The following is a 16,555-nucleotide window of genomic DNA, read 5'->3' as shown; positions in this document are numbered from 1 at the left end:
TGAAATTAAGTTTAGAAATGTATGTAGTCAGTGGCAAAACACTGGAGCTCTAGTCCTAACTAAGACTAAACCAGGAAAGATTCTTTGTGTCCTAGAAGTGGCTGTTCTCCCTGTAAATCATAAATGGACACTAGTGAGTAGTTCGGGAGAGAGATCTGCACGTGGCCCAATTAATCCCATCGGTTTGCACTTGAAATGGAAGAAAAAACATTTTTGAACTGTTCACATACTCTGTTCTTAAGTTTTCTGCCTGCAGATTTCTGTTCAGCTCTTTTTATAACACTAAAAGTGAGGAGGTGACAATGAATATTGGTGATGCTATATGAGAAATACCTCAAGGAATGACACTTCTGGAAGGCTGAAAAAGAGAAAAGCGTCCCTTAAACAGGAATGTGCTAATGAAATTTCTCAAGGGACAGATAATGAAGAGTTGAGGAGAAGGGGGAAAAAAGATGGTGGGACTCCTGTGCAGCGTGGTGTAGTCTCTTAGGGCCCAGTCACAAAATCTTGTGAGAGAACTGAGAGACAGCTGAGACGTCTGCAAACTAGGACAGGTATCTTAGGTTTTTCTCTGTGCTATATGCTTTTCCCAGAGGCAGCAATTACTTTAGCTGATTAAAAAAAAAAAGTCTGTCCAAAGCTTAGTTAGGCATTCTCTTTTTGATTCCAGGAAATAAGATTTTCTAGTCACTGGGAAAGCGAAGAAGGAATTTTACTGTTAACACGGGCACTTAAAAGTTAGACTTACCTCTTTCTGTCATGTTCGTAGATTTGTGGAATTAGGGGATGGGAAACATTCCTCAGCCGTGATCTGGGTTGTCCATTATAGCCATGTATTTTTCTTCGTCCTTTGTGCTTCAAGCTATTTATTCTTGTTGGGAGCTTTCTGAGTGGCTGAAAGAGGCTGAGGGTAATGAGAAGCTCTTTATCCTGTCCCAGGAATGGGGCTGGTCACTTCTCTCCCCACCCCTGCCGTCTTCCTGTTGGCAAGTTGCTCACTGTGAAAACTAAGCTGGCTTGAGTTGAAAAATAGATCAATTTCTTGTTTTAAAGGTTTTATCACTTGCCAGTTAAGTTTTGGTATGTGTTTAAGATAATAAATATCGTGCCTGGGTATGAAGTTTACTGTTTCAGACATACTTCGCTATTTCTTTAAAATTGTTTTGAGACGTTCCTGTCAGCATTTTTTGCTCATGGTAGAATAGTTGCAGAAGGATGTTTTTTTACAAAATTGAAGTGCTGTTCATATTCCCTGGGTGAATTTGTGTTCCTTATTTTATGCCTGATTCTTGGTTTTATGTATGGCCCTTTAGCTCTTGCACGATGTGCTTTACTTGCACAGCCTTGGTCAATCTAATTATCCTTAGGAAGGACTGAGGTTCAGTTATTTTGAGTGATATAGCTATTTGGGGCCCTTCTTTTCAAGAAAACTTATCTGGATTTGACATTGTGTTAGAAGTTTCGTCGTCTACAGAATAACTAATTGCAGTAGTTTTAGGAACTGCATGCAGTGTTCACCCTGTTGGGTTTTAATTAAATGTAAAATTACCCAAAGCTCAATTTGCTTTTACAAAAAGTATTTTGTAGTATGTTTCAAGTAGCTGTCCTGACTCCAGCTGCTGCAGCAGATGTTTTGTGCAGAGATGTGCTCTCTTTTGGTGTGCATAAAACTGTCAAATATTCTGAAAAAGTTAACTGCAAAATGCAAATCCCTACTGCAGTGTTGTGGTAATGACAGAAATATCTATCAGTAACATTTAATGATGTTTAATGTTGCATTGCTGTTTTTGTTCATCTGTGGGGGAAAATCAATCCTGTTTTATTTTCCTTCTGTAGTGTCATATTGAAGCTGTTTATTAGGACAGAGAAATTTAGGTTGGAAGGGACCTCTGGTGGTCATCTGGTCCAACCTCCTGCTCAAAGCATGTTCAACTAGATCAGGTAATTTTTTCCTTGTATCTAATCTAAATTTCCTGTTTCACAGTTTGTGTCCATTGCCTCCTGTCCTCTTACTCTGCACCTCTGAGAAGAGTCTGGCTCCCATCATTTCTGCACGCTGTGACTGTAACTATAGACAACATTAAGGTCTCCCTGGAGTCTTCTTTTCTCCAGGATAAACAAACCCAGTTCCTTTAGGCTTTCATGCATCCTGTGCTTCAACTCCCTAACCATCTTGGTGGCTTTCCACTGGACTTGACCCAGTGTGTCTGTGTCTTTGTAGTATTTGGGATTCTAAAACTGGATACATTACCCCATATACAGTCTTACAAGTGGTGAGTAGAGAAGAATAAACACTTCTCTTGACCTGCTGGCTACAGTCTTTTGTTAATTCAGCCCAGTATGCACTTGGCCTTCTTTGCCACAGTGCCTATTTCTGACATGTTCAGCTTGTTGTCCATCTCGGGTCCTTCTTTGCAGAGCTGCTCCCCAGCAGTCCGCCCCCAACCTGTACTCTGCATGAGATTATTCCTTCCCAGATGCAGAACTTTGCATTTTCACTGTTGATCCTCACAAGGTTCCTTTCACTCCAGCTTGTCCTAGTCCCTCAGAATAGCACTCTGCCTTTCAGCCACTTGACTGTCCCCCACATATTATGAACTTGCTACAAGTGCAGTGCATTTCATCATAGTGTCATTCTCTGAGGGGAACCACTGATAGCCAGCTGGACTTTTTGTGGATAATATAATTGTTTGAGCCTGGTAGTTTGACCAGTTCTCCACCCAGATTTTCATGGCAGCATTCATCCTTGGCTGCTGAGGCTGGTGATCTCTGGAATTTACCATTTTTGAGCTATAAAGTAATAGTCAATCTGAGGAGCCTGGTTTCGGTATTTTGTATACTTACAGGCACCTCTGTGGAGGTGAACATAGGTTGTGTTCTTTCCATTGAAGAGAAGCTCGGTGTTGACAGCTGGCTGGCCATCCAATTCTGGGGAAGGAATGGGAGGGGATGTGATAGCCTTGTCTGATGGGGCAGTGATACTAGATTTTTAAAGAAACAGGTGAGAGGGAGAGACATGGTAAGCTTGAGTGGCTACTCTTGGGAATAGTGATGAGAAAGAAATCCTCTAAAAAAGAAAGAATTCTCTATAAAACTAAAAGGTGTGTTTGAAGTATGCTGTGTCTGTAACGCATTTCATATTCACAGGTATATATTTGTTGAGGTGCAAGATGTCTGCCCTGAGGCTGATTTCTAACAGAACCTCCCAGCAGGCCTTGTCTAACTCTGATTACACCTGGGAGTATGAGTACTACGAGTACGGACCAGTGTCATTCGAAGGACTGAAGGCTCATAAATGTAAGTTCAGTAGATACATACTTCATTGCAGCTGAGCTCCCCTATCTTAATGTTCCTGCGTTTCATTTGTAACTGATTATTGTGTAAAAATTAACACTTTCCTAATTTTTTGGATTCTCAGCTATTAGAGATACTACTCTATTTATTAGATTGTTACACTTGCCTTTTATTCTGTTTCTTTTTGTTGGCTGCTTTTGTTGTGCATGAGAGAACTATGTATTTCTTGGCTATGTTAGAAATTTGACAATACTGAGGAATACCAGACTATCAGGAACAGTTTATAACAGCAAAAGCAGCCATTGCTACTTCTGGTGATTAGTTGCTCTGATCCGTGGGGCTTTGTTTTTGTTCCTGTTCATGCTAAAAAGGCAGTGGTGGGCAGCCTTACTGCCTGTAGTGGCAAACAGCAGCCCAGAAAGGCTGATCTCTCTTGGCTCTGCACAGTCAGGAGGTTTTGGGGAGGCTCTGTAAGGGACAGAAGAAACTTCTGGAAGTTATTAATGATCTTAAAAAAAAATTAGGGCAAGTTTTGCCTTTTAGCTTGGATTGTACTTTACCTCTTGCTTTTTTCTCTCAAAAAGTCTGCTGATTACTGTCTGTATTTTTTCAAGTACCCAATGATTGTAAAGTGTAGATTAGCTTTTATCATGTTTCTAACTAAATTCTTTGACTTGATCAGAGGCCAACTCTGATTACAAAGATTAGCTGTACTGTTACATACATACCTTCTTTTTAGCTTGGTGCATCGAAGAGCATGATGGGAGGGAAAAATGTAAGTGGTAGTTACCTGTGGATTGTGGAAGGTATAGTGGCAAAATTGATCTTGCTTTGCCACCAAAGTGATTGCCATGCTCAGCTTCGCTGTCTGGCTGTGCTGTTCCTAGAGCAGCAGGGTTCTGGACAGCTCTTACTAGAGAGTGCCACAAAAGTAAACAGCTGTTTTCAGGTGGAGCTTGATGTACTTATGAAAGAGGTTAATCGTAGTATAGAATCAGTGACCTAGGAAATCCCCTGGGTTATTCTGTTCTTTTCTTTTCTTTTGGTTTTGCTTTTTTAACTGATAGTTTGGAGTTGGCTCTGTTTACTTTGGGCTTATGGCACATGTTCTCAAAGGGCCGAGCTTAATGTGGTAAAGGAACAGTCTGTGTTGTGTATGGCATGATATTTCTTGACATTGTACGTTCTTGGTATTTTTCTTGTAGCTATTTCCAGCTGAACTGAGACTGTTGAGGAGTGCGGAGACAATGTGGTCAGACATGTAAACTCACTGAAATCCTAAGCTGGGAAGGAAGGAGGAGATGAGATTTCACTGGATTGTATTAGGAGGGTGACCTTGAATATTGACAACAAAGAGGTGTTAATGAATGCCTGTAACTTAGGCTGGAGAACTTAAATGGAAGTAGACTCCAATGTAGGTGATGCTGGCTAGCAGTGACACTTGGCCAGCTATAAAACATCACTGGTCCCTCTTAAAATTAGAGGTGTGTGATTATTTTACTTATTTATTTCTGATGAGCAAGGTATTTCACCCCAAATGAGAGGGCACTGTTTCGAACCATAATGGAATAGGATTCATATTGGGACTAATGCTGTTTAACATCTTTGTTGGCGACGTGGACAGTGGGATTGAGTGCACCATCAGCAGATTTGCCAGTGGCACCACGCTGTGTGGTGTGGTCAACATGATGAAGGGAAGGGATGCCATCCAGGGAGACCTTGAGAGGTGGGCAAACTTCATGAAGTTCAGCAAGGCCAAGTGCAAGGTACTGCACATGGATCAGGGCAATTCCAAGCACAAACACAGGCTGGGCAATGAATGAATTGAGAACAGCCCTGTGGAGAAGAACTTGGAGTTGCTGGTTGACGAGAAAGTCAACATGATGAGCAGTGTGCGTTTGCAGCCCAGAAAGCCAATTGTACCCTGCACTCATCAAAAGGAACGTGGCCAGCTGGTCAAAGGCCGTGATTCTCCCCCTCTGCTCCACTGTTGTGAGACTCCACCTGCAGTACTGTGTTCAGCTCTGGGGCTCCAGCGTAAGAAAGGTGTGGACCAGTTGGATTGGGTTCAGAGGGCCACGAGGATGATCAGGGGCTGAAACATCCACTCTGTGAAGAGAGTTGGGGTTGTTCAGTCTGGAGAGCAGAAGACTGGGGATATCTTATAGTGGCCTTCCAGTGCTTAAAGAAGCCCTAGAAGAAAGATGGGGAGGGACTCTTTATCAGGGATTGTAGTGATTGTATGAGGGTTCATGGTTTTAAACTGAGAGAGGGTAGATTTAAGTTAGATATAAGGAAGAATTTCTTTACTGTGAAGGTGGTGAGACACTGGAACAGGTTGCCCAGAGAAATTGAGAATGCCCCATCCTTGAAAGTACTCAAGGCCAGGTTGGACAGGGCTCTGAGCACCCTGATCTAGTGGAAGGTGTCTTTGCCCATGGCAGTGGGGTTGGAACTAGATGATCTTTAACGTTCCTTCCAAATGGTCCAAACCATTCTATGATTCTGTGAATTCTGCAAGAGAAAGTTGGAGGCCACTTTTGGATTAATGTTAATTTAATTAATTGTAGGCAAGGGAATGTTCCTAATAATTTAAAGTATATGCAAAGGAATTCAGAAGCCTGTTTTCTGAAAGCAGAAAAATTTATGCAAAGTGACCTCTGAAGAAAAACACTGACAATACAATCTAATACAGAAAAATACATGTCTTACAAACAAACAAAACGAAACAGTGGAGGTAGGGAGAAGATGAGGCATTCAAATGCCACAGTGGCTTTTCAAATATATGATTGCAAAAAAGAAAAACAACGAAACTATTGTTTTAAAAGCAAGAAGTATGTTCTGTGCGAGGAGAAGTGAACGCATGAACTAGAAATCAGAAAATCCAGAAAAGCAGGCACCAGATATTTTGGAAATTAAAGCTTTAGAAAGTAAATAGAGAAAGATAGCCAGGGGATATCTGTGACTGGCAGAGATAAGAATAAAATCCTTTTTTTTTTTTTTTTCTTCTTTGGAACAGAAGAAACCTCAATAACTTTAGAGAAAAGTAAAATAGGAATGATCAGAGGAGTTGGAACTGCTGCCAGGATGTTATGTGTCAGTGTTAGGAAGGAAAGGAAGGCTGATATGGCAACTTGAGAAAGTCATGGGATACTTTCAGAGTCTCTGTAACTTGGGACAGTATCATAAATGTAGTCCTATGGGCTGTGTTATTTGAATAAATGTTGTCTTATGTACTGTTTATTTCGAATAAATGTTTAGATAATTCACACTTAAATGAGTGACACCTTAATGAAATAGAGAAGAAAGCTCAGGCCACATGCTTTAATTTTAAGTGAATCCGAAGAATGTAATTGACACAGCAGAGGTTTGGAAGTGCATCAGAAGCCGCAATAAAACAAGGAAAACGTAGCTTTAGGCTCAGTAAACTTAGGAATTTTTTTTTGTTGGGGGGGAAGAGGGGGACGAGATGGTACACCAAAAAAACCGACAGGACAGGCTTGTTTCTTAGCACACAGTGCTGGCAGATGTGGTTTTTGTGGGGAGCGGAAATTTATCAGAATCTTGTGGTTTTTTTTTTTTTCCCCCTTCAGCTGTTTTTCCTTAGTTGATGAGAAGTTTTGCAGTGTAATCAATATCATCTATGTGCATATATTTTTCGATGTCTTACTTGATCAGATTTCTGGTTATCAATGCAGTTGCATATCATCGAAGCATGTCTGACTAATTGGGAGGTAGTAGTAGCTGTAAATGGTTAAGTGGTACATTATTTAAATGGAAGGATTTCTTTGTAGATGAAATTTTCAGGTACTACAAAGCTTGGTAAGATGGTAGATAATCATGAGCTACTGAGTATATTATAAGGCCAAACATGAGATGAATCTTAAACCACGGAATGCAGGCTATACTTACAGAATGATTCTGAAACTAATTTGGGGCTCATAATGTGTGGAATTAGAGAAATAAACTCATACCAGTATGCTTTAAGCAAAAAGGGATATCAAAAACTGCTTTCTTCCCCCGTCCCCCCATATCATAGAGACCTATACTCAAACCACCCCTAGTTATTTTACAAAGATTGTTTAGAGGGGGAGATGTGGCAGAGGAGAGCTGGAATAAACATTGCAGTGGGAGACTTGAAAGTTAACCTGTTTAGCTTACCAGAAAAAGGGCTTAAGGAGTGACTTTAGTTGTGATAAAGTGTTTTCACAGGAACAAAATCTCAGGTTGCAGCAGACACTTTGACTTTGCAGAGAAAGAGCGAATGGGCTTGAACTCATTTCCAGGTTCCAAATTTGCCTTTTAGCGTGGAGGATATTTCACAGTGGGAGTGCCATTAACTGTTGGAGCCAAGCGCCAGGCAGGACAGCTGATTGCTTGTTTTTCTGGTGTCTTTAGTCCTGTAGAGCATTCAGGAGGCTGCACTGGGTCAAACAGATTATCATGTAGCTTTACAGCCAGGGAGTATCTTTGGGGTTCAGTAGCAGCAGTGTAGTGAGAGGTTACGGGCAGGTGGGATACCTGTCCTGACCAAGATTCCCTTGTTGCACGTACATATGCCAATTTTTTGAGCTTTTGCAGTGGAAGTTTTGAACACTTGCATAAACAAAAAATAACTAACTGAAATGACAGGTGAAAAAGTACCCATATACTGTGGGTGGTGGGTGCTGGACCAGGTCATATTCTGGGTTGGCTCTCTGTAACTTTGGGCCATGCTTATCAATTGGTTGTTGTCTGGAAATATGTTTGTCCCACTTGGACCTCTCTTAATGAAGTTCCCAGAAGCTTTGAGCTTCCTTCAGGAGCAACTGTGGATCAACTTTGAAGTCATAAGCGGACACAGACTTGTTTGAAGTAGGACTGGTGAGTTATCTATGGGTCCATTTGCTATGCACACAGGCAAAAAGCCATGCTTTTCTCAATTGCTTCTGTATTTGGCTGTTGCACTGGATTTTTTCCTTTTAATTAGGTGGTTGTTTGACTTTTTCTGTCCAGATCCATGTGGCTTCTCCGACATTGTGTTGCAGTTTTTTGTATGCAGGTTAGAAACCCAGATTAAAAATTATTCAGAAATTTCCTGTATGTGTTGGTTACTGATATTTGTTGAGATAGCAAATAGTTTTATATGTGGTTCTGTTTATTTAAGAACCCTCTATCTTACTACTGAAAGAAAGCTAGACCTTCCTAAACCTGCTGTGTCAAAGAAATCCATCAAAACCCAGAAACCTAATGGTCTGGGGCAGAAATAATTTAAAATAGTAGCAGTTCAGTTCTACAGCAACAGAGGCTTTTGCTGAAAACAAAAGTTCTAGCAGTGAAATTGTTTCCAAAGCAATGCTTGGAAATGGGCCAGGCATCACAAAGGGAGCGGCTCTTATTTTGCTAACCAAGAGAATTCAGTGTCTCTCCTCTTTGAGCTTGTTTCTGATTAATCCAGACATCAGTAAATTTGGGCTAGAAATGAGAGCTTCAGTGGTAGCTTTCTGTTTAAAAATAGATAATGATAAATCTGATTGTCCTTTCTTTTGCCACTCAGGAATAAGCTGTAAAGTCTTTTGGGATTTGCAGTCATCCTGCACGTGGAAGGAAACTTTCTGCAAGTGCAGGGAACTTCTGCAAGTGCAGGTGAAATACTGATCATCTTGTTTTCTGTCTTTCACCAGATTCCATTGTGATTGGATTTTGGGTTGGTCTTGCAGTTTTTGTCATCTTCATGTTTTTTGTCCTGACCCTCCTGACGAAGACAGGAGCACCACATCAAGAGTGAGTCTGAAAACCAGAATAAGAAACTCAGCCTGCTAAGTGGCATGTCTGCTCTTTTGCAGCACCCAGACTAGCAGCAGCAATGCTGACATTGCTCTGGCTCAGCACCATCTGGTTCTCATCTGTTCTTATGAGAGGGCGGAGTCTATCTTTGTTTCAAATTACCTCTGTTCCAAGCACTTCTAGGAGACCAGTTCTGTAGAACTGTTATTAATGCGTTCCCTATTTAGCAAATAATCATTAGGCATGCAGTAAGAGAAGGGCATAGCTGTGCGTATGCATTTTCCTCTTAGAAGGAAGTTGGCGGGTAGGCTGCCAAAGAGGTGGCTTTCCATTACTGTTCTGCGAATAAATGGGGTCATTCTGGGTAGGCTTACATTATAATGGAGTGGAACAGAGAAATGTGATTATTAAACTAGATTAAGGAAGTTGAAGTTCGGCTGTTTTCCATGCTTGTACCTTCAAGTCCAAAAGGTAGATATCGGTAGTATTTCCAAAATCTTCCCTTAACTTTGTAGCTCCCCTAGTCTCAGAGTGTCTTAGTTTCTGCTGAGAAATTCCAGTACATGCTGAAGTGTAGACCAGCTCCACGTTTGTTTAACGCCAGGGGTCCCCAAAAGTCAAACTAACTTTTTTCTTGTTCTTTCTGGCTGATAAGTGTGTGCAGACTGTGTCCTGCATCAGCCATTTATCTGCATTTACATAGCAGCACGCAGGCTGTCGGTGTCCCTTCCTTTGAGAAAGTTTGAACCCACATCTCCTCTCAGGCTCGCGTGCCATAAAGTAGAAATAAAAAGCCTCTCTGGAGAGTGAGATGGCTTGCAGACAGGTAGCAACGATGAGAAGCTGATTGTGAAAGGCTGGTAGTAGTGCTTATCACTTTAAGCAGCCTGCCTCTCCCTGCCTGCTGAAGGCCCTTTGCTATTTAGTCAGATGTAGACTTGCTCCAAAAACTCATGTCATAGCGCATCTCTAGAGACAGGGCCATGTTGGAGTGTATTGTGAACTTCTTCTCTGCTCCTAAATTTTTGCTTCTGTGAGAAGGAAATAGAGGCAGAAAAATACAGCTCCCCAGCACTGACTTGCTGTTATTTTTGCCTCCCTTATGCATTGTCGTAAAGTAGCCAGACCTTGCTCCCAAATACATTTAAAGTCCTTGTAATTGGTGTGCTGCCTTTTTTTCTCTGGAGATCTTGTTTCTCAGTTGAGCATCTAAGTCCATTTCCAATGTGAATAGTTCGAGAGGGGAAGAAGTGAAGACAAATAGACAACAAAAAGAATTTAATATGGATATTAGTTAAAAGTTTGTACATTTGTAAAAGTGTACTTTGAGGTAGCAGAGGCCTTCTTGGTATCTCCTACCGTTTTTCTGCATTCTTCATCAATTTTCTTGGAACACATTGCCTAGAGGGTTTGTGAAACCTCCATCTTCAGTCAACCTCTACATCCAGGTAATCTAATCTGAATTCAGCATTGGACTTGCCTTCATCAGGGCATTAGGATGGAGAACTTCAGAAGTCCTTTCCAATCTAAATCTTAATATATTTTTTCTTCAGTTGCTGAAGAGAGCCCAGTTATTCCTTTCTGTAGTTGTTTTAAACTCTCTTTGCAGCTTTGGGAGCTGTGTGCCTGAATGCTCGCCCACTTATTGTGTCTGCTGAGTTGGCCCCTTTAACAAATCTGAGCACCTTTCTTTTGAGATTTGATGATCAAATGTGTACTGTACTGGAAATTGATCATTCAGGAATACACTAAGGGCAGTGAATGCTATTGTTTCCTCTTAGTTTTGATACACATATAGAAAAACTGGAGAAACTAAATACCTACCTGTAAAACCAGAGCAGACTGTGGTTTTAGTTTGCCTGCATCTTCTTCTGTCTTTATACCTGACGGGATTCTTCATGACTCATTGTTTCATTAGTGGGCTGTCCTGCAGCCCTTCTGTAGAAATAGATGTTAATGGGATTCCTGGGTCTTGGGAGAAAGCCGGACTGATTGATGGACTTGTCTCTGACTTCAGTAAGTCAATTTGGCTGTTCTTTAAAGAACCATTAACGTGAGAGAGAAGTATAACTGGGTTCAGATGGATGGATCCAAAGTAGGATACTCTGATTTTTCTAGCAGTATGCTTTTCTTGGCTCAATATAAAGGGTATGATAGCATGTACTTTTCAAAATTGTGCAAGATGTTCAGAACTGGCTGCATTCTCAGACTAGAAGAAAAGGGTCAGGATATGGACAAGGAGAGGTAGAAATTTAATTAGTTACGGAAATGATGCCTGTTGAACTTTTGTTTGCTTGCGTATTAGTATGTGCAGAACAGTAGCTTGTACCACAAAATAATTGTTGACAATCTTTCTGAATTTCTGCCTGAAAAGTATTTTCATTCATCAGTTTGTTTCTGCGTTTTAAAACATCCTCAGAATCACCTTCCAGGACTCCTGTTCTTGGCAGGTCCTGGCTGCCCCGTGCCCGGGTCTGTGATGTCTGGAGGCAGAGCAGCGACCTTTTCACGGGCACCCCCTTGCCGTGGGGAAGGAGCTTGCGTGCCCTTGTGAGGTTGAGAGCTGTGCTGGTGGTGGCATGTGCCTCCGGTAGGGTCTCCCAAGCCAGACAGGTCTCAGCTGAAGGTCAGACAAAGTGTGTCCATGGGCAGGATGGGCTCACTAGCCTTCGGGCAGCCACCCTAGGAGAAGGACAACTCTGACTCCAAACCCGGGCAGATGGAGCTCGTTTGGCCTTGTAAGGCATCCATCATCTAAGAGAAGGACACTCTAACCAGACCTATGACCTGAGGACTTCGCTGTCACCGTCCAAACTCGCTAGACCCTGGCAGATGACCCTCAGGTGTAAAGGGTGGAGCCAGTTCTGCGCACACTGCGCCTCACCTAAAAACCCACCGCGCAGGCCCGAAGGGTGCACTCATCGCTTGCAGTGAGCGTGGGAAAAGCCCTTCCCAGATCTTCGTTGGCAAAGCCAAGCCACGATGATGAAACTCAATCATGCAACAAATGCATATATTCATGTAACATGTTTTGTACCTGTACAAAACATTGGCTGATGTAATTCAAACTTCATGCAGTTATTAAGGCAGGTTGTACAACTAGTTGCAGCAAAGCACATGACTGATAATTTTTTGTTGTTGTTAAGAAATCACTTGGTTATGTTTAAGGATTCTGGGGTGAAATCCACTTGGAGAAATGCAGATCCACTGTAGCAAAAACTTCTACTGTTATGTATGTATATGCTTGCTGAAGACTTGATCAGGAAGGTTTATCAGGTTAGAGTAGCTCTTCTGGATTGATAATAAGGATCTGCTGAGATCTCTTGAGTTTCCTTTGGGATGCCAAACCCTGCTGTTTTGGAGGACTGGCTGCTTATCCCTTTCCATGGTGTGTAAAGCACCCCAGGTCACTTCAGGGAGTAGAGAGAAGGGGTGTTTAAGCTATAGAGGAATCTGAAGTGTCAGTCCCCAATCAGTATGTCCCTGTTCCAAGGGTATACTGCGCAAAAAGATCTGTACCCTGACAGTGCACTCAAGTCCAGTGGTCAGAGTCCCGAGCTTAACGCTGAACCCAGCAGACCAGAACCCAGCAGACCAGAACCCAGCATCGCAGGCTGGAAGATTCCCAGAGGAGAGAGTTTGGGTTAGTTCATTTGCAGCTGCTTATTTTGAGTGGTTTTCAGTATGTATGATGCTCAAGGTGTCTGGCATTCACCTGCTCTCTTGTTGGCAGCTTCTGGAACTCAGAAGGTCTTATTAGCCTAAATATTGCGAAAGGGATGTGATTGTCCAGGTGGCTGTGCTTTCTTCCACAGTAAAGCTGAGATTTCTGAGGCTGCTTTTCCTTTGTGTGTTCTGAAAAGGTACGCACTGAGGTACACTTGCATACTGTAATGAGCAAGACTATGCAAGTTTCTTGTCTAGTTTAAAAAAAAAAAAAATTCCTCCCCAAAATACAGAAAGATACTGTCTATGAATTTCAGAATCCAAAAATATCACTGTGTATTAGATCACGTGTTCCCTACTCTTGAGCACAGGGTTATTGTCTACCTTATGCGCTCAACATTCTGGGCATTATAAAATTTATTTGCATCTTCTATTCTTCCATTTAGATTGGTTGCCATTGCCAGTCTTCTGTGCCCCACTCTACAGTCAGCCTTTGCTCCTTGGTAGCTCGCTGGAAAAAGCTGTGGAAAAGCACTTTCCACACCTGTGAACTAGTTTTACTTCTTTAATGGCTGTGTTTTAAGCTCTCTTCTGAAGTCACTTCTTCTGAGGCTTATAGCTCTTGTCCTTCTTTCTGCTCGTCTTTCCCATCTCTACTGTCTGTGCCACAATACTACATAGAAACTCTTGGTGACAGATTTGCAAAACTATATATGCATCTTAAATTCAAAGTGGTGCTTTCAGTCGTATTATAAATACGAAACACGTCAGTTGTCGGTTCAGAAGGCTACCACAGTAGTAGTCCAGTCTGTTTGCCGCCTGGTGTGTGTACAGTAGGTTATTACTTAGTTATTGGTCTGTCTTGCATCAATTTAAAGATTATGCTTCTCCATGCTTCAGTTTGAAACGCAGAATGAGCCAGTACTGTTTTGACAGACTAGAGGACTGCTTTGATTTGAAGGCTAAAGTAACTGATTTTGTTAGGGTAGAATTCTTGTATCACATAAAAGAAGTAAATTAGCATTTGACAACCAGGTGTCTTTAACTATGACTGATGGTAGGTTTCCTGTGAACTTGAAGGTTTTAGGGGTGGGTTCCCACAAAGTGCCATCTGAGGCTTTCAGAAGCGTGTAGGCACTTGCCTCCTACTACAGGCTGGAGGAAATTAAAGTACAGTGTTTCTCTAAAAAAATCTCTGTAAGCGCTGTGTCACCTTTGGGCATCCAGCTATCTGGCTCCGGTGTCATTTGCTACATGTTCACATGTAAACAGTATGATTTATTAACAAAACATATTCTGAGAATATGCTTAGATTTCTCACTAGTCACCCTCTGAATACTTCTACTGCCTTTCAGAAGCGAACAACTTGCATTTTGTGATGACAGCATATAAATTCAGCCTGACAAAGAATGTTTGACTGTCTGTAAAACTTCTGTGTAACTTGAGCATTTCTCAGCTCCCCGTAGGTTTTGTACAAGTCCGTGCAGATTGGAGCTGGTTTGAGCTTACGCTTCTAGAAAACTCCCAGGAAGGTGTTAAGATGTTCTTCTTGGGCAATGTGTCTCATTTACAGCAGTCTTTAGTTCCAGCTCTCCTAATCTGGAAATCTGCATGTCATTGACTGAAGTCAGTAGAAAAGGTGGTTTGATCTCCAGACAACCAAACACTCAGTTTATGCCTTCAGCGACAGCAGTGCTGCCTAAGTCTTAAGAAAGATTTTTCTCTACCAAAGATTTTTTTCTCAAAGTGTTCTATAAGCCACTTTAAAAACCCCTTGTTATTACTACTTGATACAGCTTGATATCAACAGGAAATACTGAAGAATATTTCTGAGCTCATTCAGTGAGCTGATGATTACAGCATATTGATTACTAGAATTGCCGTGTAAGAGTGCTGGTGTTGATAACTTAGCCCTGTGGAAGATTAGCACCACAAATCAAGATGTAAAATAGCTTCAGAAGAAAACAGTAAAGTCTGTTGTAGATAAACTGTAGAGTTTCTTTTCTTCCTGATCATAATGGTTGCTGAAGTCACGTTTGTTGTTGGGAACTCAAGTAGTTCTACTTTTGTACTTACTGTATATTTCTTTTTCCTCCCTAGCAATGCAGAACCTTCTGAAAAAAGATTTCGCATGAATAGCTTTGTGACGGATTTTGGAAGACCTCTGGAGTCTGAGAGGGTCTTTTCTCGCCAAATAGCTGAAGAAACCCAGTCGCTTTTCCATTTCTGTATTAATGAAGTGGTACATTTGGACAAAGCAAAACAAAGTCAGAAAGGTCCAGGTCTGGAGAGTAATATCCACTTCCAGGAAGTTCCCAGGAGCAGTGGAATGTTTGAAGAGGGCCTAAATGGTCTTACAAAGTTTAACATTCCGAACTTTGTGAACACTGAGCAGAACTCTTCACTAGGTGAGGACGATCTCCTCATCTCGGAGCCACCAGTCATTTTGGAAAGCAAATCAGTCATGCAGTCTTCCCATCAGACCCTTGACTGAAAAGCCTTTTACTGTCGTCGTCCAGTTTGAAGCCTTTCTTGGCCTTCTGGTATTTCGATAGAAGATATTTCAGACCTGTGCTTTTTATTGACTATAAGACATTCTGCGCTGACAGAACACAATTTAGACAAGAAGGAAAATGCTGCTTTATTCTGATGCTTTCTGTGGTCTAAACCTTTTCCCCTTTCTGGTTTTGTTCTTTGTTTTTAAATGACTGCTTATGTTCAGCTTCTGAAAGATACCATAATAATTTGCAGGGACTGTGAAAGGTAGAGCCTGGCATTGGGAGGTGTGTGAAAACTCGGCCAAAAAAAGTGTAAACCTCCGATTAAGACTGAAGCAAGGACTAAACAGTCAGCTCCTGTGGATGTTCTGCAGCTGCTGCCACTCCCCAAAAGGTCACCTGAAACAGCAGCACAATGGGTATCTATTTGGCATTAACTTAAATTTCTGATTCCTAACTGCTTTTTGGTGCAGGTTAAACCCAACGTACAAAGCTTCCAGAGGGAATACCTTGCACATTAAATTGTCCAGTTACAGCGTTTAAAAATGCTACCGCCACCTGCTGCTGAATAAAACCAAATTGGACTTTTTTTTTTCATTGCTGATGTGAACTTTCAATTTGCTAAGTGCAGGATCCAGATAAATTAAGAGAAAATCACAGATTAAAAACTATTCTTCTTTTGCTGACAGAATTACTATGTGCAAAGGCTGGTGGTGTGTTAAGCTGGTACTACGCCCTGCTCGTAGGCTGAACCATCCTGTGCTTTTTGGCTCTGTGAACAGCCCTTTCTTGACTCGTGGCCCAGTGAAGGGTTAGCAGGCTTTGAGCTGTTGAGAGGACCAGCTCCAAAAGCATAGCTGAGTTGCACTTGCTCCATCTGCTTTTTGTACTCAGTTGGGGTGTTGTTGCAACCACAGCCGTTCTCCCAGGGAAAGGTTTGCTAAGGAATTGAATAGGTGTAATTTCAACCTTTAAGTTTATTTTTTAGGGGAAGCATAGGGTTCTGAACCTTAGCTAGTACTTAAACTACACTTCATCTTTCTTCAGAAGATGGTAACTAATAGCCAGATGGTTTTAGAGAAAGCACATATGATGCAGAGGAACTGGGTTCAAATCCTTTGCTGGATTTGGAGTGCTCTGTGGAAAGTTCTTAATTGAAATGAAACAAGTGATTCAAGATACTGTGCCTAACTGGGTTTCTATGAAACTAACCTGCTTTGCATACAACAGGTTTGTGTCTTGTTTGTATCAATGGCATGCTGATAAATTCTTCAGATGCTTCAGTGCTCATGAAGTAATTCTTCCTTCACCTAACAAATAGAAAAAATAGT

At 41.6% G+C, this 16,555-nt stretch overlaps 1 protein-coding gene across 1 annotated transcript; it reads left to right on the top strand.

Moving 5' to 3' along the window:
- The first annotated feature begins 1,861 nt into the window (after window positions 1–1,861).
- On the top strand, window positions 1,862–15,339 carry MRAP2 (melanocortin 2 receptor accessory protein 2). The gene is made up of 4 exons (XM_010144041.1): window positions 1,862–1,941; window positions 3,164–3,297; window positions 8,958–9,057; window positions 14,827–15,339. Exons 2-4 carry the CDS (start codon window positions 3,171–3,173, stop codon window positions 15,218–15,220), a joined length of 621 nt encoding a protein of 206 aa, XP_010142343.1. The 5' UTR covers window positions 1,862–1,941; window positions 3,164–3,170; the 3' UTR covers window positions 15,221–15,339.
- Window positions 15,340–16,555: the final 1,216 nt, after the last annotated feature.

The sequence above is a fragment of the Buceros rhinoceros genome, unplaced genomic scaffold, assembly GCF_000710305.1.
Source record: "Buceros rhinoceros silvestris isolate BGI_N320 unplaced genomic scaffold, ASM71030v1 scaffold8579, whole genome shotgun sequence".
NCBI classification, from domain to species: Eukaryota; Metazoa; Chordata; class Aves; order Bucerotiformes; family Bucerotidae; genus Buceros; species Buceros rhinoceros.
This window is presented reverse-complemented; position numbering and strand designations above follow the sequence as displayed.